General features: G+C 42.6%; 1 protein-coding gene across 2 annotated transcripts in view; it reads left to right on the forward strand.

The window, feature by feature from the left end:
• The window catches only part of nicn1 (nicolin 1), a 91,212-nt gene that overhangs the window by 12,974 nt on the left and 52,673 nt on the right, over positions 1 to 25,565 (forward strand). For both annotated transcript variants that reach the window (XM_042090066.1, XM_042090065.1), the window contains exon 2: positions 19,524 to 19,662. In XM_042090066.1, coding sequence (XP_041946000.1) covers positions 19,531 to 19,662 — 132 coding nt within the window. In that variant the 5' untranslated portion in view covers positions 19,524 to 19,530. The remainder of the gene's footprint in view (positions 1 to 19,523; positions 19,663 to 25,565) is intronic.

Raw genomic sequence — 25,565 nt, forward strand, 5'->3', positions numbered from 1 at the left:
GTTCACTCCAAGTTGGCCTACCATAACTTACCAACTCTGCACTGTAGACCCTAACTGGCTATTTATATTTTTCTGTGAAATAAGCAAATGTATTTGTTCAACTTTATGAAGCAGAATTATGCACTAGGCTACTTGGAACATAACACATTTGACAAAGGACAGATGTATGTTATAGTGACAAAATATACTTTCAGTGTGTCTTTGTCATGGGGAAGTTTTTTTCCCCATGCATTTATTCTAGGCTACTGTCAGTGACTGCCGTGAGAGAAGCGGGTTCTGTTTTTTGTTCATGTCAGTGACTGACGCGAGAGAAGCGGGGTCTGTGTTGCGTTGCGTTAATTTATTTTCAATTGGGCATGCCGTGCCGTGTCGTCCACAGCTCAGTTCTGACAAAGCCGAATTTACTCCTTTTGAAACAATGAGTGCGCGCGTTTGTATGGTTATATTGCTTGACAGGGGGGATCCCAAGCAGCTTTCAGCCATAAGGCTACTTTGAGAACATTTCCTAATTCACCCGACACTAATATTCAAAATGTTGAAAACTATTTCGGCATAGCCTTAACTGACCACCCGATTCACGTTGACTGGGGGGCAGGGGGGGCCATCAGACATTTGAGCCCAGTTAATCCGGCCCTGCCCCCAACAAATCACACCTTCCCACCAGCTGTGACCGCTTAAAAGAAGTCAAGAGGACTCCTAACTCACAGACCTATTCACAAACCGGTTTTGTGGCATTTCGCCTGTTTTGAAACCCTATGCGGTTCAAGAGCTTCCAATCGTGAGGAAGCAATTTTGCATTGTAGGCATAACTAACATGCAATAACGCCACCAACAACAACCAAAACTAGGCTACTCATTGTCAACATGTAAATTAAATGTAACATTATTGTGAATCAAATTAAAATGTTCTCTTTTGCAAACGTAGGCATAGGCATAGTAACAGATTAATTTAATAATGTTACAAAGATACTACATCAATCCGTATGTTTCATTAGGCTACTAGGCTATTTGCTTTGCCTTACTCTTGATTAATTTAGGCTAGGCCTTTTTATTCAGTTATTCATCATCTTCTGTCCTTGTGTAGTGCACGCATTCTCAGACCTGTCACCTGCCACTCATCGTAAGAGAGGTGTTTGGAATCATTCCCGCGTTACAATCATCAGCCAATCAAGGTGGTCACTTCAGTCAAGCTCGTACATGAGTAATAACGTCATCCATAGCAACGAAGACTCACTCACTCTTAGACTGTTAGTCAAAGATTCTAGAGCGCTCAGCTCCAGAATCTGTTCAGGAGTTGTCATTTTCCCTTACTAAGAGTAGCCTAGGTCTGAAAGGCTTTGTGAATAACTTAATAAGAGAAACTCATAGCTAAAATCTTTTATTGATATTTAGGAGTAGCCTACTCCTAGTGGTAAGATAAAAGGCTTTGTGAATATGGCCCCTGGTGTCTAACCCATTTACACAAAATAATGGTCGAATATAAGGCTACTGATGATCATTGTTATTTAAGAACATGCAGAGCACCAAAAATATCTTGCTCGTAAAAAAGCATCATACCGCACATTGTGGCGGGTCTGTTATTTAACCTACTTACTGTAGGGCAGGCCTTCTGTTAAAGAATTTTATATAAAGCCTGCGCTAACAGTAATCATCCTGCCCCCGATACCACAGCTGTGGATAGTGTGGAATGCAAGTAATAACACAATCCAAAGTGTGTCAATTGTCCCCCGCTGACCACCTCACACATTTCTCTAGATTTTGCAACGACCTTACATGACACAATGCCATAAAATGCCAGTGTTTAGGACACCGAATAATGTTTGTAATGATACCAGTTAGGCCTACGTTCAACAGTAACATAAGTGTAATGAGCTATTCATTGTCGAAGGTGCATGGTGAAGTGAAATTCTTACTTTGGAAAACAAACATTTGCCGATATCATTGGATAGGGACTATGCCTACTTGTTTATTTTTTACGTAGCCTACAATGGCCAGTTCAGACAAAGCCGAAATTACTCATTTTGAAACATTTGTATGGTTATATTGCTTGACTTAAATCCCAGAGAGTAGGCTAGGCTACCGCACCCCACAGTGATGGGCTTAGTGGTCTTACGCGTTCAGTGTGGGGTATAAACAAGCTGAGAATTTAGCTATTTGAATATTAGAAATATAAATATAAGTTTACGATGTCCCAAACGGAGAGCCATACTTCGATCTCTATGCTACTCACCAAAATGTAGGCATGGGAACATGATTAAGTATCCAACTGTCGTGTGTTAAATTATTGTGATTACGAGTCAGTGGTTTTCAAACATTATGCGTGACTCGGACATCTATGCAACAGACTCATATCGTCCTTACATTCGCAAAATGAGGACATACAGACTGCTCAGATAACAGGTGTACCTCCAGTTATGCACAGTTTTAGTCAAGTCATTTAAATGTGCTGGTGAAACAGTTGTGTACTCTGGGCACAGTTCTTCCAGAGCTTTGTGCCAAGTAATAAGAGTCGAGATGTTTGTGTGAATGAAACGAAGTGTATAGGCCATAGTGTGACATGTGTAGAGATGACGCCACAGGGTTTTATTCAAGAGAGCCTACGTTTGTAGGCAATTTATATACACAATACTTAGGCCTATAAATAGTATTTTATTTGTATTGGTTGTTTAGAGTAAAAAAAATCAGTCGGTCTTAATGCAAGTTTACAACCAGCAAGTCGGAAAAAAAAAAATATTTGCGTCGGTTCTAAATTGACAGGGTCGGTCGGGTTACGGCAAACGAAAATATTTTTAAGGATGGCCTGGTAGTGTTTTTTTGCGCGTCTGAAGAAGTCAGCCAAATATGAATGTAATTCTGCGGCATAAAGCCGAAAGCAGAAAAATAAAAATGACATGTCAAGCAGTCAATTGACTACATTGCAGTCAAGAAGTAGGGCAAATTAATTTACGAAACCAAAACGTGGGTCATAGTTGACTAAGCCTCTATTGCGTAGCCTGTTAAAAACGTCGCCAGATAGTATTAAATCGGCAACAACATTGTTTTCTGCAGAAGCCTATCCAAGGCTACAGATTGATTCTGAACAGTTATTTCTCTACTGGCTCAATTATCACACCACTGTTTTGATTTGCGTAGCTGCGTTACCCCCAACACTGACAATAATGTAGACAGCAAATTTCGATTTCGATTTTCGTTACCACCGTGTAGTCAAGCCTTAAGACATACCCAAGTAGCCTAAATCGAGGTAATGTTTAATTATGCATGATTTATTTTGTTATTGAATTCGTAGGCTGGGATTACTCTCGGCAAGTCTCCAGCTTTTTCAGTAGGGGCGGCAGGCAGAGCGACGCACAGTGGCTGAAAGTGGTACTAAAGCTTCACGCAGCTTCACGCCTCGTAATGCGCGACTGAAGTGGTCATTTGAAAGCGATGCCCACTGTATGTCCTTACAGCTTACCACAAAGTCTTCCGAAAGGAAAAGGTCTGATGTTTATTTTTTAATCTTCTGAATGCTTTCAACGATTCTTTGGAAGAGCAAACAGAGGGCGAAAATTCAAATCACACCCCTCCAGCACAGTAACGTTAACGTCTTCCTTGCATGCTCCCACTTCTTCTTCTTCCCTGCAGAAATACGCGCAAGGGCGCCTCCTAATGGTAGAAATTTGTCACTGTTGAGGTTACTTGTCTCAGACAAAAAAGCATGTTATGAAGTAACATGCTTTTTTCAACATGGAAGTAACTGTTACTTTACTCAAATCATTAAGATGCACACATTTGTTGCTGAAAGTAAAGTAAACAAGGTTAATGCAAGTTTACACAAGTGTTAGATTTTACAGTGTAGCGCATTTCGGGTAGCCTATCCTATATCTGGGCAATAATTATTGAACAAATTGAAGTCTACATGCCATGACAAACATTATCAGTAGTAACCTACTGACTGAATATTAAATAGATTGTTTGCAAGTTATGTTACTCACTGCTCCCCGAGCGCTGCTGTAGCAGGCAGCTCACTGCTCCGGGTTGTGTGTTCACTGTGTGCCGTGTGTTTCCCAAATTCACGGATGGGATAAATGCTGAGACCAATTATCCCTCACGAGATTAAAAAATATACTATATACTATTAGCACTATACTATCTCTTGTGTCCCTCCACTGGACAAAGAGTAGGGGTCCTTCCCTAAGCCATCTGATGGTGCCCTTGTAGTCCAGGCAATCTATGAGAAAAAATCACCTAACCCAAAACTAATTGCAACAGAAATGATTTTTGTTGTATTCAGTTCATGAAACCTTCCCATATCACATACCAAAAGTCCATGAAAATCCAAGTGGTGGAACATTGTCAAAATTGGAATTATTTGTGCATAGCTCAATGGCAAAAAGCTGTCCTTTGGCAGTTTTATTGAACTTTCATAGTACAGGGGATATGTGAAAATTAGGTAAAATTCTTCCATACAAGCATGAAACTTGGTGAACTTGTACAGTTTGGAGCCCTGAACATTTTCAGATATAAAACCATTATCAAAAAACCCTAATGGTTGCCGTGGCAACCATTAAATGTTCCACTATAACCGAATTACGCCTATATTCTTCATTATATCTCCAGAACCAAACATGGTATCTCGGAACAAGTGATGCCTACAGGGATGAGCAGTATTTATGGTACTGTGATTTTTTTCAGATTTTTTCGGAGAGGGTTACCTGGCAAATTGCGCTGAAATTGGGTGATTTCACACGGAATGACCCAGATGTCACTCTCATCGGTTTAAAGCATGGGTTCCCAAACTCCATCAATGTGGGCCTCCCCTCTGAAAACAGTGACACCTCCGCGCATCCCCCCCCCCCCCCCCTGCCACACAATCATTTTCAAATAACGATATTTACTTCAGTTAAGCCACTTAAATCGGTGCTATACTATGCAATGCAATGAGTTAATAATAAAAATGACAGCAAAACGGAATCCATTGAGAAGAAGCACTTTATCAGACAAACATTGGTCTATTTACTATCGTATCATTTCAAAATTCGAAATACAATAAAATATAAATTGTTCCAATTTAACAAGCTGTATACTTTTGAGGCTTTCAGAATAAAATATGCACCCTCATTTCAGACAAACATATAATATTGTTTCATAACTAACCGAACAATCACTGGTTAAAAAACAAATCAACAAGGCCTAAATCGAGGCCTTTGGGCTCTATACAACGCGCATTAAAGGCTGTAAGCTGCTGTAGGTCTGTAGGCTACTGTAAGATGTAGATCTGTCACCCAAGACAAGTGCCCTGTTGGACAAAGAGGAAATTAGTAAGCTATTTATTTCACCAATAGAAAGCTTATTGTATGTCCATATCCCTGAAGGAATATTATTCTCACCTTAATGTGAAGGATGGTGCTGCGCCCGCGTTGCGCACAGGTGACTTATACGGGGCTGCTGAGTGGAGAGGAATAGGCGGAGATCATCTTCCACTGCAAGCCATGAACGATACTTGTTCTTTATGTACGTCAAGGCAGAAAATCCAGATTCAGACATGTAGGTGGATGAGAAGGGTGTGAGCTTCCTCAGAGCTTTTTCTGTGAGGCTGGGATACTCGTTCTCCACTGATAGCCAGAAGCTTCCGATGGATGCGCGTAATCTTCTGCTGCAGCTCCCGGTCAGCTGTCAGATCAGTCAGAGCTTCCTTCTCGTGGATGGACAGTCCGTCACTTGGTGTTGGGTTGAACATGAATGGATTTCGAATCCACTCGTCCTTCACCGTCTCTTCTGTGAAGTATTTACCAAACTGCCTGAACATCCCTCGGAGGTGTTCTGTAATCACAGACTGTATGGTGACTAAAGGCAAATCTGCGCGCGTCATGACATCTTCTACTGTAGAAAACATCTCCACAGATCCCTGCTCCACACGCGTAGCCCACAAATCCAGCTTATTCCTGAAAGCAATGAAACACAGCTCATATCTTCCATGTGCTGGAGCAGTGGGGACTTGGCATCTGAGAGGAACAGCAGTATTTCCTCGCGCAATTCACAAAGGCGGGTTAGGACTTTGCCCCAAGACAACCAGCGGACTTCGGTGTGTAGAAGCAGCCCTCTGTAGTGCGCGCCCATTTCTTCACATAAGATGCTGAACAGACGGGTGTTCAGCGCACGGGCTTTGATGAAGTTTACGATTTGGACTGCTTCGTTTAGGACAGTGCGCAGCTGTTCCGGCATCTTCTTGGCCGCCAGGGCCTGTCGATGTACAGCGGCTGGGGCCACTTGCTGTACTCTGATTATGAGGCCACTCCGGCAGCCTATCAAAGCTCCCGCCCTGTCGCTGCATATGCCACAGCAGCCTGTCCAGTCAATGTCATTCTCTCTCATGAAAGCATTCAAAATAGTGAACATTTCCTCACCAGTCGCACGGGCAGGTAGGGGACGGCAGAATAAAAACTCCTCTTTAATATCCAGGTCTTCTCTGTAGCACACATATACAAGCATTTGTGCACAGCTGGCCACGTCCGTGGATTCGTCGATCTGAAGCGTGAAAAATGTACTCTTCTTGATGGCGTCAATCACTTGGTCTTTAACGTCCAACGCCATGTTCGAGATCCGTCGGGCCACGGTGTTGTCCGATAGCGGTATTGGGTCTAGTTTAGCCGCAGCTGCCTCTCCGATCATTATGGCACACATTTCCTTGGCGAATGGCAAAGCAAATGTCTCTCCTATGCTGTGTGGCTTCCCTGCTTTGGCAATGTGCAGTGCACCTCGATAAGAAGCTTCAGTGGCCTTGGAATTCGTTGCGCTAAAATCCCGAATTACTCTTCTTTTTTTTCCCCTTGTAGCCCCTGAAGTTTTCTTTGAAAGAACTCGGGAGGTTTTTCCGCAAACTCGCGGTGCTTTGTTGTCAGGTGCCTGCGTAGCTTAGCAGGCCGCAGGCTGTCATTCGCCAGCACCTCTTTGCAAATGACACACTGTGGTCGAGGGTTATCAGTAGATCCTGTCCAGGTAAATCCCAAGTTGATGTAGTTTTCATCATATTTTCTACGTTTGGCTTTGTTGCCTATATCAGGCTCGGGCCGTGCAGCGATTGTGACAAATCTATCCATTTTAAGTAAGCTAGTTCACTAATGCAAATGGTAACTTGCCGCTAGCTTGGCTGGACACTATTGCTAAGTTATGTTATGAAGTTTGGCACAATACATTCTCACACAGGATAGGGATCAATAATACTTTCCACTACCAAAGATTTAGTATACATCTCTTCTATGGTTTATTTTGATTTTATAATGTTGACAATTACATAATCATTGAAAAAAAATACATAGATAGTTCTAAAATGAAATAAACGTTTTTCCTTCTTTTTTTAATCAACCCTCCGCGCCTCCCCTGAAATGATTTGGCGCCCCCCTGGGGAGGCGCGCCTCACAGTTTGGGAACCTCTGTTTTAAAGGTGCCATGTGTAAGAATTGAGGTAAAAATATCCAAAAAAATTAGCTACACGCATCAAAAGAATGAGAAGAAATAAGGGCGATGATGTAATTAAAAGAATGACACGGTATAGTGCTGCAGAGATATCAACCTGAATTAGCATGCTAAATTACTAGCCACAGCCCGACAGGTGTATACTCTTTGCTTCAAGTACGCCCACAAGCCGTGCAAGTTATTCGTGTATTGCAGTTTGGCTGGCGGTTATGTTGCCCGCATACCGCCTCCCATGGCAGAAACTGGTATTATGACACCTGTCGGGCTGTGGCTAGTAATTTAGCATGCTAATACCTCAATTCTTACACATGGCACCTTTTAAAGGATGTTACGCTCAAAACACACCCATGACTAATTAAGAAACATAAGATCCACCTTTTTGCCGGACTTTTGAAAACAAAACCACACCCAATGTGGACTGGACAAACCCCTAAGCTATTTGCTAGTGACCATGCGTATTAGACAAATATAGCCCTATATCTCAATTACTATTCAGCCCACAGGGATGAATCTGAGGACAAATGATGGTCAAATAATATGATTTTAAATGTTAACATTGAACATTTTGGAATGCTGTACCTTTTTCAGCGATATATTAAAATCGATGTGTTTTAATACAGAGTAAATGCAATACAGGAATATGTACCATGTCCAAGGCACGGAGGAAGATAATACTTAACTGGTATTATATCTCATCTAGAGGGCATATGCTTTTAGAAAATATATAGTTTAGGGTGGTTAATCTGTTTTCCCTGGACATTATAGGCCAAAATGTATCCACACTAGATTTAGCTTTACAGAATAGAGGGCAATTTATTGTGCATGGCATGGAGGAAGATGGGAAATGTCTGAAATTGTGCAATATCTCTTCTAGAGGGTATGCTTTTAAAATATATAGTTTAGGGTGTTTAATTTGTTTTCCCTTGACTGTACATGCCAAAATGTATCCACTGTACACTAGATTCACCTTTGCAGAATAGAGGGCAATGCGTTGTGCATGGCATGGAGGAAGATGAGACATGTCTTAACTGGTGTTATATCTCATCTACAAGTAATATGCTTTCAGAAAATATAGTTTAGGGTATTTAAAGGAACTGTATGTAGGATTTTGGCCAAAACTGGTACTACAATCACTTTCAAAATACTGTAGAGCGGTGTACACCCCAGATGTGGTAACTAGAGCAGAGCTGGCAACCCAGATGCCGAAACACTACTGACTTTGTGATTACTAGATAGGTGGAGGGTGGCGGATCAGGCTAAAACACAAATATGTAAACATCAACATCAGTTGAGGGCTGCAACTTAACTTTTTTAAATGACGATATCCTGGCCGGACTACTGTTGTCAGTGATATAAGTATTTGAAATTAGCATGATTTCCTAATGTCTAGTGACAAATCAGGGCCATTTTATGATTAATTGAATTACATTTCTTACATACGGTTCCTTTAATCTGTTTTTCATAGACAGTATAGGCTAAAATGTATCCGCTTTACACTAGATTCGCCTATACAGAATATAGGGCAATGTATGTGCATGGCATGGAGGAAGATGGGAAATATGTTAAATGGTGTTATATCTCCTCTGGAGGGTTTATGCTTTCCGAAAATATATAGTTTAGGGTGTTTAATTTGCTTTCCCTAGACAGTATATGTTAAAATGTGTCCGCTTTACACTAGATTCGCCTATACAGAATAGATGGCAATGTATTGTGCATTGCATGGAGGAAGATGGGACATGTCCTAATTGGTGTCACATCACTTCTAGAGGTTATATGCTTTTAGAAAATATATAGTTTATGATTAATTATAATAATTTGTTTCCCTTAATAGTGCAGGCCAAAATGTATCAGCTGTCCACTTGATTCGTCTATACAGAATAGAGGAGTATGTATTATGCATGGTATGGAGGAAGATGGGACATACGTTGATTAATGTTATATTTCATGTACAGGACATATGCTTTTAGAATATTTATAATTTTGGCTGTTCTATTATTTTGGTAAAACCATGACCCATGCATAGGCATGCATTTTAATTATTAATCTTAAACTAAATTTATTAGTATAGCATGCACCTTTTGCCAGACGTCACAACAGTCACCTCTTTGGAGGCTAGCTGCAATTATCTGCACCTTTCTGTCGAATTTGAACATCATCATGTCCATCTTCAACTTTGCCTTTACAATTTTCCTTCATTCCTTCACTTACATAAACATACTGTGCTGTCTGATTACTGTTTTAGCCAAAATTGTGCAAAGTAAAGAGGCATCATACAGGCACATCTGATTGGACAGACAGTCTCTCAGTCAACCCCCGGGAAAGAGGTCAATTACTATAAGTCTATAAGTCTTGGAAAATGATGGACTGATACTTTCGTGTGATAGGCCTATACTGTATATGATTCAGTGACCTCTAAATCAGACCACCAAAAACACTTTCCTAGGCTAAATAATGCTTAACTATGTGTTTGTACAACTTTAACATTATGGAACACTTGCATGCAAAAACACACTGGCTCTATTTAAAGACTCAACAACCATTTCCATTGATTCAAAGGGCCAAAATGTAAAAATAGACACCAATTAGCAACAAACCAATCTGAAATAAGCCTGAGAAATGACAAACTCTTTGGAAATATTCTAAAATTCCATGTTAAGTTAGATGGGGTCAGATATTCTTTAGAATGCTTATTCTATGACATTCTAATTACAGTTTTGTCAGTATTTGCTGAAGGATAATGCATAAAACAACCCTCATTTTAACATATTTCCACCAACTGGATTTTCAATGACTTTTACTATGGTGTTTAGATCACCAATTGAAATATAAAAATGTGAAAATAAATTCTGTTGCAATTAGTTTTGAGTCAGACCTTACTTTGCCTGGACTATTGGGAGAATTCTTCTGCAACCCCTCAGGCTTATTCCGTGGGTATCCAATTCTATCAGCACGGATGGTCCCACATGCCCAAATATTCTCATCGGTCAGGTCATTGAACAGGGTGGGGCTTGTGTAGAAATTATCTACAGCCTATACCCTTTTCCGAGATGCTGTGTGGAAACCAGCTCCATAACAGAATCGTAACTTAGACCCTTCCCTGCTCCAACCGGGGCCTTCCCCTCGTAAACAAAAAGTCCCAAATGTAGCCATTTGATGAGTCAGCAATGACAAAGAGTTTATAGCCCCACTTTCAAAGCTTGTCCTTCATATACTGTTTTTATGCTGATTCATGCTTTGGAAGCAACCATCCTTTCATCCACACTGATGTGTTGATATGGATCAAAGTTTTCTTTACAGGCTTCTCTCATATTTATATAGGGGCTTTATCTTTGCCAGTCGTACTGTCATACTGATCTGTTCCTCTTCTGGCATCATTTTCTTCGTCCTCTTTGGGGTCACTCATGTGAATTGCTCTGGCAATCATATGAAATCGCCGCCCTGACAAGACTGAATGAGGAAAGGCCAAACTGTAGAGGACATCCTCCAATAATCTGTGGTTGCCGACGCTTGCAACAGGCCCATATAATGAGCATCGCCAGATAAGCATAAATGTCCTCCAAAGTGAGAGTATGCTATGTGGTACCATGGTGAATGCTCCATATTTGTTAGTGTTCTGGAGAACAGTTAGCAGTGTGGATTTTGTGAGAAACAACTGAAAAAGCTGTAGTACGGTGTAAATAGCTCCATTTATAATCTGGGGGCCAGGTGTTCTCTCTCCGGACGAAATGTTGTCATCCATGTCTATGTCATGCCATCCAGGTTCATCCTCAGAAGAGCTTGCTCTTTCTTCCTCCTCTTCTCTGTCTCTACCTCTGCCTCCAGCCGTGTTCTTTTCTCTGCTTGCCCTCACCTGGTCCTCTCAGTCCTTGCGTTTCGGTTAGAATTGAAGGACCGTGGTTGAACTCGCCAGCCTCTGGAAGTTTGTTACAGGACATACCCATATGCAACTTTTGCTTCACCATCGCGACACTAATTAGATTAATAATGACTAAAATTGGATAACAGCTGCAGCAAATACTCACTGATACACCCTTGCCTAAAGTCTTTATAATCATTTACTCACGTGCAGAAACAGTAACCTAAGCATTCTTACTACCTAAATTAGTCTATCCACCTTGGAGGCAAAAAAGAAAAACTTTTTGAACCAGCTAAGCCTATTTTACACAAATAGATAGCATACATAGGCTACCTTCAAATGGAGTGAACTGAAGTCAATAGAGACCATACGCTACCTTTGAATAGCTGTACCAAATCAAATTTTGCATTATAGGTTTCATTATTATGACCTACTTGATAAATCAATATAGCTTACAATCGAAATCTAACCAGTTATAAAGCTTATTTTTAGTGGAAATGTATTCATTCAGTGTAGGCTACCTCAACTCAATCAGTTTACAGCCTAACATGTAATTCATTTTAGCTGTAGCCTAAATGACGCTTGCGTTGCTTTTTTTAAGTGCTTATCATCTTCCACTCATGCCTCGTTCAGGCTAGCTTTGAATAGCTGCACGGGTGGGTAGGCTACATAAGGGTGTAAGCTGAAGCCTTCCCAAGGAATATGGGGAGTATAGGGCCTGGCATGTTTATTATCAACACATCACATCTCTAGGAAATAATCCTAATCCTAGTTTCGTCCATAGCCTATAATGCCGCATGTAGCATTGCAGTGTAACAGAGTAATATTAGTCCATGAGCCAGGGCCCCAAGTTTGAGCCATCGGTATCATCTGGGGGGACTAAGTCTCATAGTGATTTTTGGCAAGGTATACACCCCTAGTACTAGAAAAATCACGATAGCAGTGCAGGGGTGGTAGCGAAATCATTTTTTTCAGCTCATGAAGTTACTAACCCCCTAAGATAAATTCCGTTTTTAAAATCTGGTGTATATGTTGTTTATGCTCATAGTAGGGGTATTGTCAATATTCTATAATATGGTGCTTGGTATCATTGGAAAGGGGACCTTTTAGGCTTTCATTTAAGCCCAGTGCTGAATCTGTCTGACAAACACAGACGTCACATGACTCCTTTAAACCAGAAATAACAATTTCCGCCTAAACTATATGCTTTCTTTTATCCCTGTGGCTTGAAAGAACACCAGGGACACAAAACTCAACTTCAATACTCAAGGCACTCTGATGATTCAGAAAATGTACAATATATACAATATAGCCATACTATTTATTTGTGAGAGCCTTAAATTAGACTTGTGTGGCCAGCACAAGTCTTCAAAATAGAGTGGAGCCAATAGAATGGACAAATAGAATACCCTATTAGTCCAGGGCCAAATGGCCTAGTTTTTGAGATACCTCCACCCAATCATGTTTTTTTATATGTTTGATATGTCTAGTTTATGAAATGGATTGTTGTATAAAAATATTTTACTGCACAACTAGTTTTTTGTATGGTATTTGAATCCTCCCCAAAACCGGAAATTGTAAAAATTTGTTAACATTCACGGTTTTGTCATAACTTCCTCTGTTCATTTTTGCATTTAGAATAGCTCTGAAACTGGGGGGCAAACACATCGCAGAGGGGACGCCAGAGGGTGGATATCTCACTCGCAAAATGAAACGATATTTCTGTCGGGCGCTTACCATGGACCTCACAGTTGCAAAATGCAAGGGGACATGAATCCGCCTATATTTGCACGAACAATAACGGACAACGGCTCTTCAACTTGGCCTGTTAAAATCTAAAAAGTATCATTTTAAATCGTAAAAAAATATACTGTCAACAACTAAGCAGACAGATGGACCAGGCTATTACATTTGCGTCATACTGTAGGCTGCAGATACCGGTAGTTTCAATTGTAGATAGGCCTATACTCTTGAAAGTTAATAGCAGTCTCCTCACATTCCTTCTTATTTCGGATTTAAAACGCACAACAGTGCATTAGATTAGGCTATAATTTAAATGGACATTTAAACGCTAGTTTCCTCTTTCCATCTCGCAAACTTTAGGCTACAGTATGGCGCAATATTGTTCATCTTTCGGCTATTTCGCAAAAGCCTGTTGTTCTGATATGTATTAATTTCATATTCTTACAATATAAACACAACACCAATAAATAGGCTACAATATAACGAGTTGAGACCGACTGTTTACATCGGAATTGTCCATGGTGTTATGGATCTATTTGTCTACAACACAATATAGGCTACAACATATCTTTAGAAATACAGGAGCAGCTTACTATATGCTGAAGAGTGATGACTGCGTAGCATGCCAGAATATACCCAAACTCTCAGATGTACATTAAAATTGATCTTTTCGGTAGGCTAGTAATTTCCAACTTCTCAAGCTGATGGTGCTCAAAATGCAACACAACCGTGTTCAAAGCAGGATGAGGACAAAGGAGGTTGTGTGTGTGTGTACAAAACTGAGCTAGAATTTAACAGCTTTGAACATATTTAACATTGTTTCATGAGTGTAATTGAGATTGCAGAATTGTGGGAAAACTGAGGAGTCAGTGCATCACCAAACCCTATAATAGTAGTGGGCCAGACCAGAATGGTTATAGAAAAGTTTGAGAACCTGTGGCCTAAAACATCGACATTTTGGGCAATATTGGTGGTTGCATGTTAGATCTGAAGTGAATTGACCTGTCGCTAAGCACCACCTTTAGAATGCTGATGAGCCAATGACAGTCCAGCATCAACGGGACTCGGACATCAGCTCGGACAACTCCATAGGAAACAACAAGGAGTAGGCATAAACTCAAAAAACCCTGACAGATAACCATGGTCAAACGTTTTGCACCGGGGACGTGTAATACTGATAGCCCTTGTCATATACGGTAGTTAAAATGTGCCTGTGCACGTTCTGTGTTCTGTGTTCTGTACGGTAGTGCCAGAAAACCATGTGTGACACTTTACACTTGTACTTGTTACCAGAGTTGAGAGTAAACGAGTGAACGATAGACTGCCTCCTGCGTTATCATTTTACATGGTGTCAGAAGTGCACGACAAGTGAAGTCATGGCAAAATTCAATCCTCCAACGAACTTTTCGTTTGACAAGCCAGGAGAGTGGCCGGATTGGAAGCAGCGTTTTGTAAGATTCAGAACTGCTACTAGCAGTTAAAATGTAGGGTCTGGGCACTCACCGTTCGCAGTGCTCAGTCCGAGGGGCGAGATAATCAGTTGTCTTTCAAATTCCCTCTGCACGCAATAGGACAGCGGCAGCGCTATGAGTCCCATGCGTTTCCCACCAGCGGAGCTAGTTGGCTAGTTCAAACGTTTGCCAACTTAATAAAAGCTTAACTCGTGTCACACTGTTCGCCTTTGTTTTCAAGTAGCAGGGAATTCAAGCCAAACCGTTGCAACTCTGCCATCAATCATTATGTTAAGCACACCTAACGACTCTATACACGATTTCATTGGCCTGATTAAGTTTCGATTTCTAGGGGCGCGTCTAGGTTTCTAGGCTAAACTGCTTCTAAACTTAACAGAGAAAATGGCGCAGTGCAGGTGAGCAGCCTGATATATGCTATGGGAAGCGAGTCTGAGAATGCTATGGGAAGCGCGTCTGAGAATGTGTTTCGTTCGTTTATATTCACGGATGATGACGAGAAGGAGGATTTTGATGTAGTCCTGGGAAAGTTCGACGAGTACTTTGTACCTAGAAGAAATGTTATACACGAAAGAGCATGTTTCCATCAGCGTGTGCAAAGACCGGGGGAGAAAGCAGAGACTTTTATTAGGGCTTTGAATGAACTCTCAGAACACTGTGATTTCGGCGCGAATAGGGAAGAGAACATCCGCGACTGAATTGTTGTGGGAGTAACAGACAAAGACGTCTCGCGGAAATTGCAGCTAATGAAGGACTTGACTCTGGCGGTAACCGTAGAGACGGTGAGGCAGTCGGAGGAGGTCGCTTCGCAGATCAGCATGCAAGGAGAGACAACAGGAGTCGTGCACAAAGTCACCCGCAAGCACAGTAAGCAAATTAAACACTACGTTAAGTCTAATAGAGGGAATGGTATAACAAAGAGGAAAACTGCCCTGCGCGAGAATCCACATGCAACACGTGTAACAAAATGGGACATTGGAGTAGAGTGTGCAGGAACAGGAGCGCAGTGAGTGAGGTCACTGAGCAGCCGCAGCAGTCATATTTCCTTGGGGCAGTGAACAAAGCCGCTAATGGGTCATCGGAGAAATGGGCTGTCAAGTTGCTTCTGCGAAGAGACCTACCACTCACTCATACCCAAAAGACTACTTGAGCCTGCAGAAATCCCATTGGATAGCCCAGGGGGAGAGCTGCAATGCGTGGGACAGTTCCAGAGCACAGTAACCTATAAAGGAAAGACCTATCCACTCACTGCATATGTTGTACGCGGAAATGCTGACAATAATCTTCTCAGTAGGCCGCTTTCTGTGAAGATGAACCTGGTGAGGAGGGTGGAGGAAACCGTGTACAGCACAGGACATTTACAGGCATACGGTGAGCATGGGACACTAAAGACTGAACCTGTTAGAATACAACTGAAAGACAATGCTCAGCCGTACGCCGTACACACAGCCAGGCGCGTGCCACTCCCCATGCTGCAAAAGGTCAAAGAGGAACTCCAGAGGATGGAGAGAAATGGCATCATCGAGAAGGTGACACTGCCCACCGACTGGTGTGCACCCATGGTGCCAGTCTTGAAAAAAAGCACAGGTAAAGCTTGCATCTGTGTTGACCTCAAGAGGCTGAATGAGGCTGTTAAAAGAGAACAATACATCCTGCCTACCACAGATGAAATCACAGTGAAACTAATGGCCTCCTTACACCAAACAACTTTGACAAGATTTGGAAAAGATTCTTGAAAGATTGTAGCCTTTTGAGTAATGCTTCAATGGGGGGGCATACGTTAAAAGACTACAATCTTTCAAGAATCTTTCCCAAATCTTGTCAAAGTTGTTTGGTGTAAGGTGGCCATAAGTGGGGCCACAGTCTTTTCATCACTTGATGCTGCTAGTGTTTTTTTTCAAATACCACTGCACCCAGACAGCTGAAGGCTCACTGCTTTTATCACACCATTTGGCAGGTTTCATTTCAAGAGGCTCCCATTTGGAATAACTAGCGCGCCTGAAATTTTTCAGAGGAAGATGATGGAGACTCTTCAAGGGTTAGAGGGCGTTGAAGTCTTTATGGACGATATCCTCATCCATGGAGCCACTGTGAACGAACATGACCAGCACCTGGAGAAAATCATGCAGCGCATTGAGACAGCTTGTTTAAAGCTCAACCGCGAGAAGTGCTCCATCAGAAAAAGTCAGCTGCGGTTCCTCGGGCACCTCATTGATGAGTCTGGGATCCGGCCTGACCCAGATAAAATAGAAGCTATACAGCAGCTGCCACCACCAACCAGCGTACATGAGCTGAAAAGTATCCTGGGGATGGTGAATTATCTGGGAAGATATATCCCCAATCTCTCCACTGTAGGACAGCTGCTGTACGAGCTCCTGAAGAACAAGAATGCATGGACATGGAGTGACGCGCAGCAAACTGCTTTCGAACACATCAAGCAGCTACTAACGACAACACCAGTTCTGGCCTACTATGATGTGAAGAAGCCCACTGCTGTGTCGGCAGATGCAAGCAGCTATGGACTCGGGGGTGTGCTCTTCCAGCTCCATGGACAGCTGGTGTGTGGGCGTGCGAAAAGTTCTACAGATACCTCTGTGGGCTGGAACAATTCAAACTGGTAACCGACCACAAGCCGTTAGTGCCTCTCATTAACAACCGCAGCCTGGACAACGTGCCGTTACGATGTCAGCGTCTTCTCATGAGACTGATGAGATTCAACCCGGTAGCAGAGTATGCTCCAGGTAAAACTCTGGTTGTCGCAGACACCCTTTCCCGTAGTCCGCTGGCTGGCACGTGTTCAGAGACAGACACACACAGCGAGGTGGCATGTTATGTTGCTAATGTAGTGGGTGCGATCCCCGCAAGCAAGAACAAGCTGGACGAGATCAAAACGGTGACTGCATCAGACACTGAACTGCAGTCTGTCACAAAGCAAAGTGCCTGTCAGTATCAGACATTATGTTCAGGTGAAATCAGAGCTGTCAGAGTACAACGGACTTGTCCTCAGAGGAAACAGGATCGTCGTGCCACAGCTGATGAGAGGGGAGATCCTCCAGAAAATCCATGAGGGCCACCAGGGCCTAGTTAAATGTAGAGAGAGAGCGTGCTCATCAGTGTGGTGGTCTGGCCCCTCTACTGAAATACGCAACCTTGTCACGTCGTGCCAGGTGTGCTGTGAACTGAAAAGAACACAACGAAAGGAACCTCTCATCCCACCGCTTCCAGAACGTCCGTGGAAGAGAATCGCAATGGATCTCTGTGAGTACAATCACCAAAATTACCTAGTCATCTCAGACTACTACTCCAGGTTTATTGAAATACTGCACATGCCCAGAACGACGAGCGCACAAGTCATCCGGAAGCTGAAGGCTGTCTTCGCCAGGTTTGGCATTCCAGATGAGGTGGTGAGCGATAACGGGCCGCAGTTTTCAAGCACAGAGTTTCAGGAGCTGGCGAGACAGCTCGACTTCAGACACTCCACGTCTAGCCCTCACCATCCACAGGGCAATGGACATGCGGAGAGAGCCGTTCAGACGGCAAAGAAAATCCTCAAACAAGCAGATCCGGTGATGGACTTGATGATTTATAGGTCTACCCCGTGTGCCACCACCGGCATCAGCCCAGCTGAGTTGTTGATGGGGAGAAAGATCAGGACAACGCTCCCTACATTGGAAAGGAGTCTTCGACCTAAATGGCCCAACAGAGCTGCAGTGAAAGACAAGGACGGGAGAGAGAAAGCAGGCGTATTACTACAACCGTCGCCATGGAGCCCAGCCCTTACCTGTCCTGCAGCCAGGAGATGCAGTCCGATGCAGGTTGGATCATGAAAAGGTGTGGACGTTGCCAGCAGTGATCTCTAGCGAGAGCGTCACTCCGAGATCTTTCATCGTCAAGACACAGCAGGGAGCTGAGCTTCGGCGGAACCGCCGTCACCTTCAACCTGAGCCGGTTCCCCAGCCCACCCCAACAGCATCCAGCGAGAACGCAGGGACAGACACCCACTCTGATACATTTCAGACTGTTCCTGCCAGCCAGAGCGATGCAGACCCCATACCCGCTCAGACTGTGACCAGATCTGGACGGGTGTGCAAGCCAGTCGACAGGCGCAACCTGTAGACATGTGCTGACCCTATGGCCTTTGGGGGGGATTTAAAAAAAAAAGGGGGAAAGAGAGAAATTGAAAAAAAATGTTGTTATGGCATTAATGTTGATAATGTCTAATTGTGGTTATAGGAATGTTGTGTTGAGATTAATGTCAACTAGAGTTGACTTGTTACCAGAGTTGAGAGTAAACGAGTGAACGATAGACTGCCTCCTGCGTTATCATTTTACAGCCGGTACCCCCAGAGGTTAGAAAACGGGGTATATTTTTCATCAAAAGTAATAGTTAGCCTATAGGACGTCTCTCGCGTTTGCAACAGCTCAACGTAATGTAGGCTACTAAGCCAACAACGTGGGCACAGGTTCCCTGTTAAATCCCAAGATGAAAATGCTCATTAACCAACTACTATATTCTTACTACATCAAATATTAACGTAACCTAACATATCTTAGTATCAATCTTCCACTAGCTAGCTATAATATCAATCTTCCACTAGCTAGCATAATTAAGTCCCTTTTGATAGCTTCTGGAGGAAAGTAAATCCTTTTATCGATCAAAACGTCCTCAAAGCCTGCTTTCATATACTGTCAGCTGCCATTGTCCACAATGTATTTCTAATCAAGTCTGGTTTGTTTGTCCGAGTTTTCACACGGTAACAATGGGGGGCGGGGCTTAGCGACAGGTCAATTGGGTCGCGATAGTCTATCATTTCTAAAAAGTGGGTCCCCAGAAAAAAAGTTTGGGAAACACTGGTCTAATAAGTCACTTGCCTTAGCAGGCATCAACGTACCAGCTATAAACTAGACTAATGTAGAGTTAAAAACTAGACTGAATGAAAAAAATGTATTACTTGATGATTATGATAAAATGATACAATGTTTATTTTTGCTTTTACTAGAGACACCATGAATAATGGACCTGTGGACTGTGTGATAAAAACTCCAGTGTCACTGCAGATTGGAGATACAGTGACTGATATGCTGCGACCAGGTGTTTATGTCACAGACATTGCTTTCCCAAATGGAAAACCCATAAAGGTAAAGTTGTTTGCTGTCAGTCAAATTTCAACCTTTGGTCCAAGAAACCTAAACTAATTTGTCAATGTTAAAGGAACCGCATGTAAGATTGTGGCCAAAACTGGTACTGCAATCACTTTTAAATTACTGTAGTAGTGTATCCCCTCCCCCTGCCCCCTGACTGGCAGAGCTGGCAACACGGATGCCGAAACACTACTGACTTTGTGATTAGTAGATAGGTGGAGGGTGGTGTATCAGGCCAAAACACAATATGACAACATCAGTTGAGGGCTGCAACTTCACTTTTTAAATGACAATATCCTGGCCGGACTACTGTTGTCAGTGATAGAAGTATTTGAAATGAACATGATTTCTTAATGTCTAGTGACGTATCAGGGCCATTTTATGATTAATTGAAATACATTTCTTACATACGGTTCCTTTAAAAGGAATATTTTGAAATTGGGTCATTTATGTAGTAGAAATGTGACATCGTTTTTTAAATTTGTGCCTGAGAAAAGGCTCATGTGGATGAACTACCAGAATTCACCGCATGCGATGCCCTGCAAGGCCACTCCCACTCTGCTCACACTGGAAAAAACATGTCAGTAGCTCAGTACAAGCACACCAGGGGACTTTGGTATTAATAAGAACTCTAAAATTAAAACCATCATTGTTTTATGTTGCACTCAATCTTGTGGCCATATATTGAAAGTTTTGTTCTTCATAGGGAAGTTTTCAAAAATCAATTAAATTAAAAAAACTTTATTTTTCCGTTAGGAACTTCACATGTGGAGGAGCAGCAGGGTTCACGGTGGCCACGGCGGCCATGGCCCCTAATTGCCCCTTGCGTTGGCCGTGATGCCCCTTTGAAAATCAGAGATTTACAGGCCACTGTGGCCTTGGTGCCCCCTTCTTTCAATATTCTGGTTTGCATTCGACTAATAGCGTATTTTATTAGCCTATGGCCTGTCAAAATAATCTTATTCACAGTAGGCTAAATAATGATTAAATATAATCATAAATTCTAGCTTCTGCGCCTATCTCCCTACCCATTCATCTCGGTGGAATACTTCACGAACCCTTGGTTCAACACATGACAAACCATATATCAAAATAAACAGCAGACCTTACCGAACACAAAGGCATGCAGGTCTACTGCTGTGAATAGGCTAAATACAACTTTGATCATTTTTATAAGTTCACAGAAATGAATGCACGAGTCTGCTTCGCGTCGGACCGTTGTACAACCTCGACCGGTCATTAATTTCTGTGAACAGACCACCATTATACCTTACCTACTGTATAGTTAACTTTGGCCTTTTTTTTTTTTACCCAACAATACATACAATACACACATACACACATACATACACACACACACACACACACACACACACACACACACACACACACACACACACACACACACACACACAGCCCACACTAGACATATGGCAGATAGTACAAACTTTGCTTAGCCTGGTGAATAAATAAGTTGTTAATACCTCCACAGAGGGACAATAAATAATAGTTAAAAAGAGTCCAGGTGTTAAAAGAGAGAGAAGACGGTTCAAGATGGGGGTTCAACCATTCAAAAGTCTAATGGATGCTGGGACAAAGCTTGACAGGGCTCTATTTGTCCTTAGTGTAGGTGCTCTGTTTCTGTGGCCTGAGGGTAGGAGGCAATACTGACTGTGTAGAGTGTGTGTGATGTCCAAAGTGATTTGTTTTGCTTTTTGGTTAGTCCTTTTGTTGTATATTGATGAGTGATTCTTGCTGTTGTCCAGTTATTTTGCTGCTTAGTTTGATGATTCTGTTTTGTGGGTTCCTATGGATGTTGGACAGTGCTCCAAACCAGGTTAGTGATGTTGAAGGTGATTATGGATTCAATGAAACATCTGTAGAATGCTGTCAGAACGGATTGGTGGACCTGGAGTTTGCGGAGTTTGCGAAGGAAAAAGAGACGCTTCGGTATTTGTTTTGAAGTTGAGTTTGTGGTCGATTATTGTCCCAAGATATGTGTATGTGTCAACCCTCTCTATCGGCTGGTTGTTGACAGTCAGAGTGGGGATGATGGAGGGGGCCTTTCTGAAGTCTATTATTAGTTCTTTTGTTTTAGTGATATTGAGATCAAGGCAATTCCGGCTGCACCAGTCTGAAAAAGTGGCCAGCTCAGACTGTAACTGATCGGATGAGTTGGTGGAGTCCATGATGACGGTGTCGTCAGAATACTTGATGTATGTAATGTCTGGGTTTGTGCTTCTGCAGTCGTTGGTGTAGAGAGTGTAAAGAACTGGTGAGATGACAGAGCCCTGTGGAGCACCTGTAGAGATCCTTCTGGATGAGCTGAGGTGGCCGTTAACTTTCACTCTGGTGTCTGTCTGTCAGGAATGAGAGCACTCAGAGTATGAGGTGGGGATTGACCTCCATCTGGATAAGATGTTGTCCCATTAGATGGGGTTGCACAGTGTTAAAGGCACTCGAGAAGTTTATGAACACCAGCCGTACAAATTACTTGGGCTTCTCAAGGTGGGTATAAGCTCCATGCAGCAGCGTCAGTGTGGTGTTGTCTACCCCTCTGTGACGTTTGTACGCAAACTGAAGCGGTTCAACGTACTTACTGACCTCCGCCTGTAGTTGTGTGATCATTAGCCTCTCAAAGCCTTTCATGACCAGGGATGTTAAGGCCACAGGTCGGTAGTCATTGTCGCAGGTGGGGTTACTCTTTTTAGGCACAGGGCATATGATGAATGATTTCCAGACTGAGGGGATAGAGTGTTCAGCCAGTGAGCGGTTAAAGAGGTGGCAGTAGACACCAGCAAGCTGGTTACTGCAGGCCTTCAGCAGGCGGCCACAGATCTGGTCTGGCCCTGGTGTTTTATTTGGCCTCGTCCTTCTCAACACCAGGTCAACCTCCGCCTGCTGCAGCTCCCGATTTACATAGCCCGGCATCCTAGCAGTGAGCTCCTTTGTCAGTTTCTCCCTCTCCTGCGAGTACTCCAATATCTCAAACCTGCATTAAAACTGATTAAGGTTCTCTGCCATGTACAGTGGGCAGTGCTTCGATTTGGCCAGCTTCACTCGCGGTCCGCGCGTGGGATCACGCGACTTTAATTTGTATTTTTCCAGTGAGACGCTGCAACAACCCAAACAACCGGTAGATGGCTCAAGTGAGCAGGGTGTCTCGTAAAAAGAAATGGAGCCTGGAAAACCCTACACAGACTTCACTACAGACTTTAGCAGACTGGTTTAGAAATAATGTAATAGCCAGAAATATGCCTGCTCTGCCCTAATAAAGAAATATTTGGTTAACTGCGAGTGAATCCCGTTTGCAGCCGTAGAGACGCAGGACAAATTAAACATTCCGGTTTTCTCCGAGTGCAACGATGATAGACAGTCTGGACAAAACATGGAGCATATTAACCTCCGTTGCTCAGCCAAATGCCTTCCTGTTACGTCCTGGTATCACGGAGTTACAAGCGATAAACGATTTTTGATGGTCAAGTTTACTTCATTAGCGGTTTATTTTTTTGGATTATTAAAGAGTGTTTTTCATTTAAAGGTTTGACTTCGTGCTTATTCAGTAGAGCATTTAGTGCTCTCCCCAATCCCAGACGTTCACAGTGCATGTTTGTTTGTAATGGATGCAACCGCGAGATAGGCTATGCGTTTGACAATGAGTTGTTAACAGAACCAAGACATATAGCCCAGCAGCAATCTAGGGACTGGTCGTTATTTATTGAAGGGGCCACCGGAGGAATTTTGAGTGCTTCAGTTGGAAGTTGCATGACCCTCTCTTGTCTGCTAGAAATTGTTCAATGACCCTCCGACAGAATTGTTAAAAAAGACATGACCCTCCCCTGCCAATTGTCTTCCGCCCGCGCCACAGCCACACACTTTGTGATAACGTTCTTAAATCAATCTTTCCCGTGAGCTTGCATGCTACCAGTCCTTCCTTTTCAAATGTGTTGCGCCTGTTTGCACAATTTCACAAATAATCATATGTGATTAATAGTATGACAAAAAAATCCCTGTGCACGGGGACCGAAACAATGCATGCCAACTTTTTCCGTGTTTATCACGTATTTTAACTTTCCCCGCTGTCTTGCCGTTTTAATGTTTTCCCGTAGAATATCCCATATTTTAATACTCTCATAACAGCCCTGCCATCGGGCCTGTCTCTGTGTTGCCCTGTTGCTACCCCTTGCCCTTCCAACGAAACAGATGTCTTCAAATCATCGTTTTCCTTGCTTGAAGGCGAACTTAGAGTGATGTTAACCTATTTAAGTTTAACGGCGCGATTGTCGTGAGAGCACGATTCATTGGCGCTTGCATGTTCGGCCTTATGTCTACGTGCGCACCTGAGGCTACTCAGCTGCAAGAGAAATAATTTCCCCTGTTTGTATGTTCACTGCAGGTTGGCCTACCATAACTTACCAACTCTGCACTGTAGACTGGCTATTTATATTTTTCTGTGAAATAAGCAAATGTATTTGTTCAACTTTATGAAGCAGAATTACGCATAGGGTACTTGGAACATAATACATTTGACAAAGGACAGATGAATGTTGCTAGTGACAAAATATTAACTTTCAGTGTTTTACGATGTCTTTGTCATGGGGAAGTGTTTTTCCCCATGCATTTATTCTAGGTTACTGTCAGTGACTGCCGTGAGAGAAGCGGGTTCTGTGTTTCGTTCATGTCAGTGACTGACGCGAGAGAAGCGGGGTCTGTGTTGTGTTGTGTTGCGTTACGTTAATTTATTTTCATTGGGCGTGCCGTGCCGTCCACAGCTCTTCAGTTCTGACAAAGCCAAAATTACTCCTTTTGAAACAATGAGTGCAGGAAGCGCGTTTGTATGGTTATATTGCTTGACGGGGGGGGGTCCCAAGCAGCTTTCAGCCATAAGGCTACTTTGAGAACATTTCAATTCACCCGACACTAATATTCAAAATGTTGAAAACTATTTCGGCATAGCCTATAAAGCAGTTTAATTAAATGGAATGTTAGTTGTAAACAAACGAGCTACTTGGTGAGGCTTGGCCTCACAGATGCGCTCGTGCCTTAGATGGCAGGAAAAATCTTCACGATAGGCCTATTAACTAACCACCCGATTCACGTTGGCTGGGGGGAAGGGGGGCCATCAGACAATTGTGCCCAGTTAATCCGGCCCTTCCCCCAAAAAATCACACCTTCCCACCTCTGACAGCTTAAAAGAAGTCAAGATGACTCCTTACTCACAGACCTATTCACAAACCTGCGGTTTTGAAATTCTATGCAGCTACAGGAGCTTACAATCGCGAGGAAGCAATTTTGCATTGTAGGCATAACTAACATGCAATAACGCCGCCAACAACAACCAAAACTAGGCTAATCATTGTCAACATGTAAATTAAATGTAACATTAGTGTGAATCAAATTAAAATGTTCTCTTTTGCAAACGTAGGCATAGTAACAGAATAATTTAATAATGTTACAAAGATACTACATCAATCCGTATGTTTCATTGGGCTACTAGGCTATTTGTTTTGCCTTTATTCATTTAGGCTAGGCCTAAAAATAATGGGCGTGTCACTCCTAACTTCAGGACTCCTAATTTTTTCACAAAAAGTAATTCACGAAGCATTTTAGACCTAAATGTAGCACCTAAGTCTGGGACAGCTTAAGTCGAGAGGACTCCTAACTCACTAAGACCTATTCATAAACAGCTTTTTTGTGGCATTTTACATTGCAATGTTTTGAAATAGCCTATGCGCAACAGGAGCTTCCAATCGCAAGGGAACAATTTTGCATTCATAAAAGGGATGCAATAACGCCACCAACAACAACCAAAACTACTCATTGTTAACATGTAAATGAAATGTAACGTTTCATTGTGAATCAAATTAAAATGTTCTCCTCTTTGCAAACGTAGCCTAGGG

This window comes from Alosa sapidissima, chromosome 4 (genome assembly GCF_018492685.1).
Source record: "Alosa sapidissima isolate fAloSap1 chromosome 4, fAloSap1.pri, whole genome shotgun sequence".
Classification (NCBI taxonomy): domain Eukaryota; kingdom Metazoa; phylum Chordata; class Actinopteri; order Clupeiformes; family Clupeidae; genus Alosa; species Alosa sapidissima.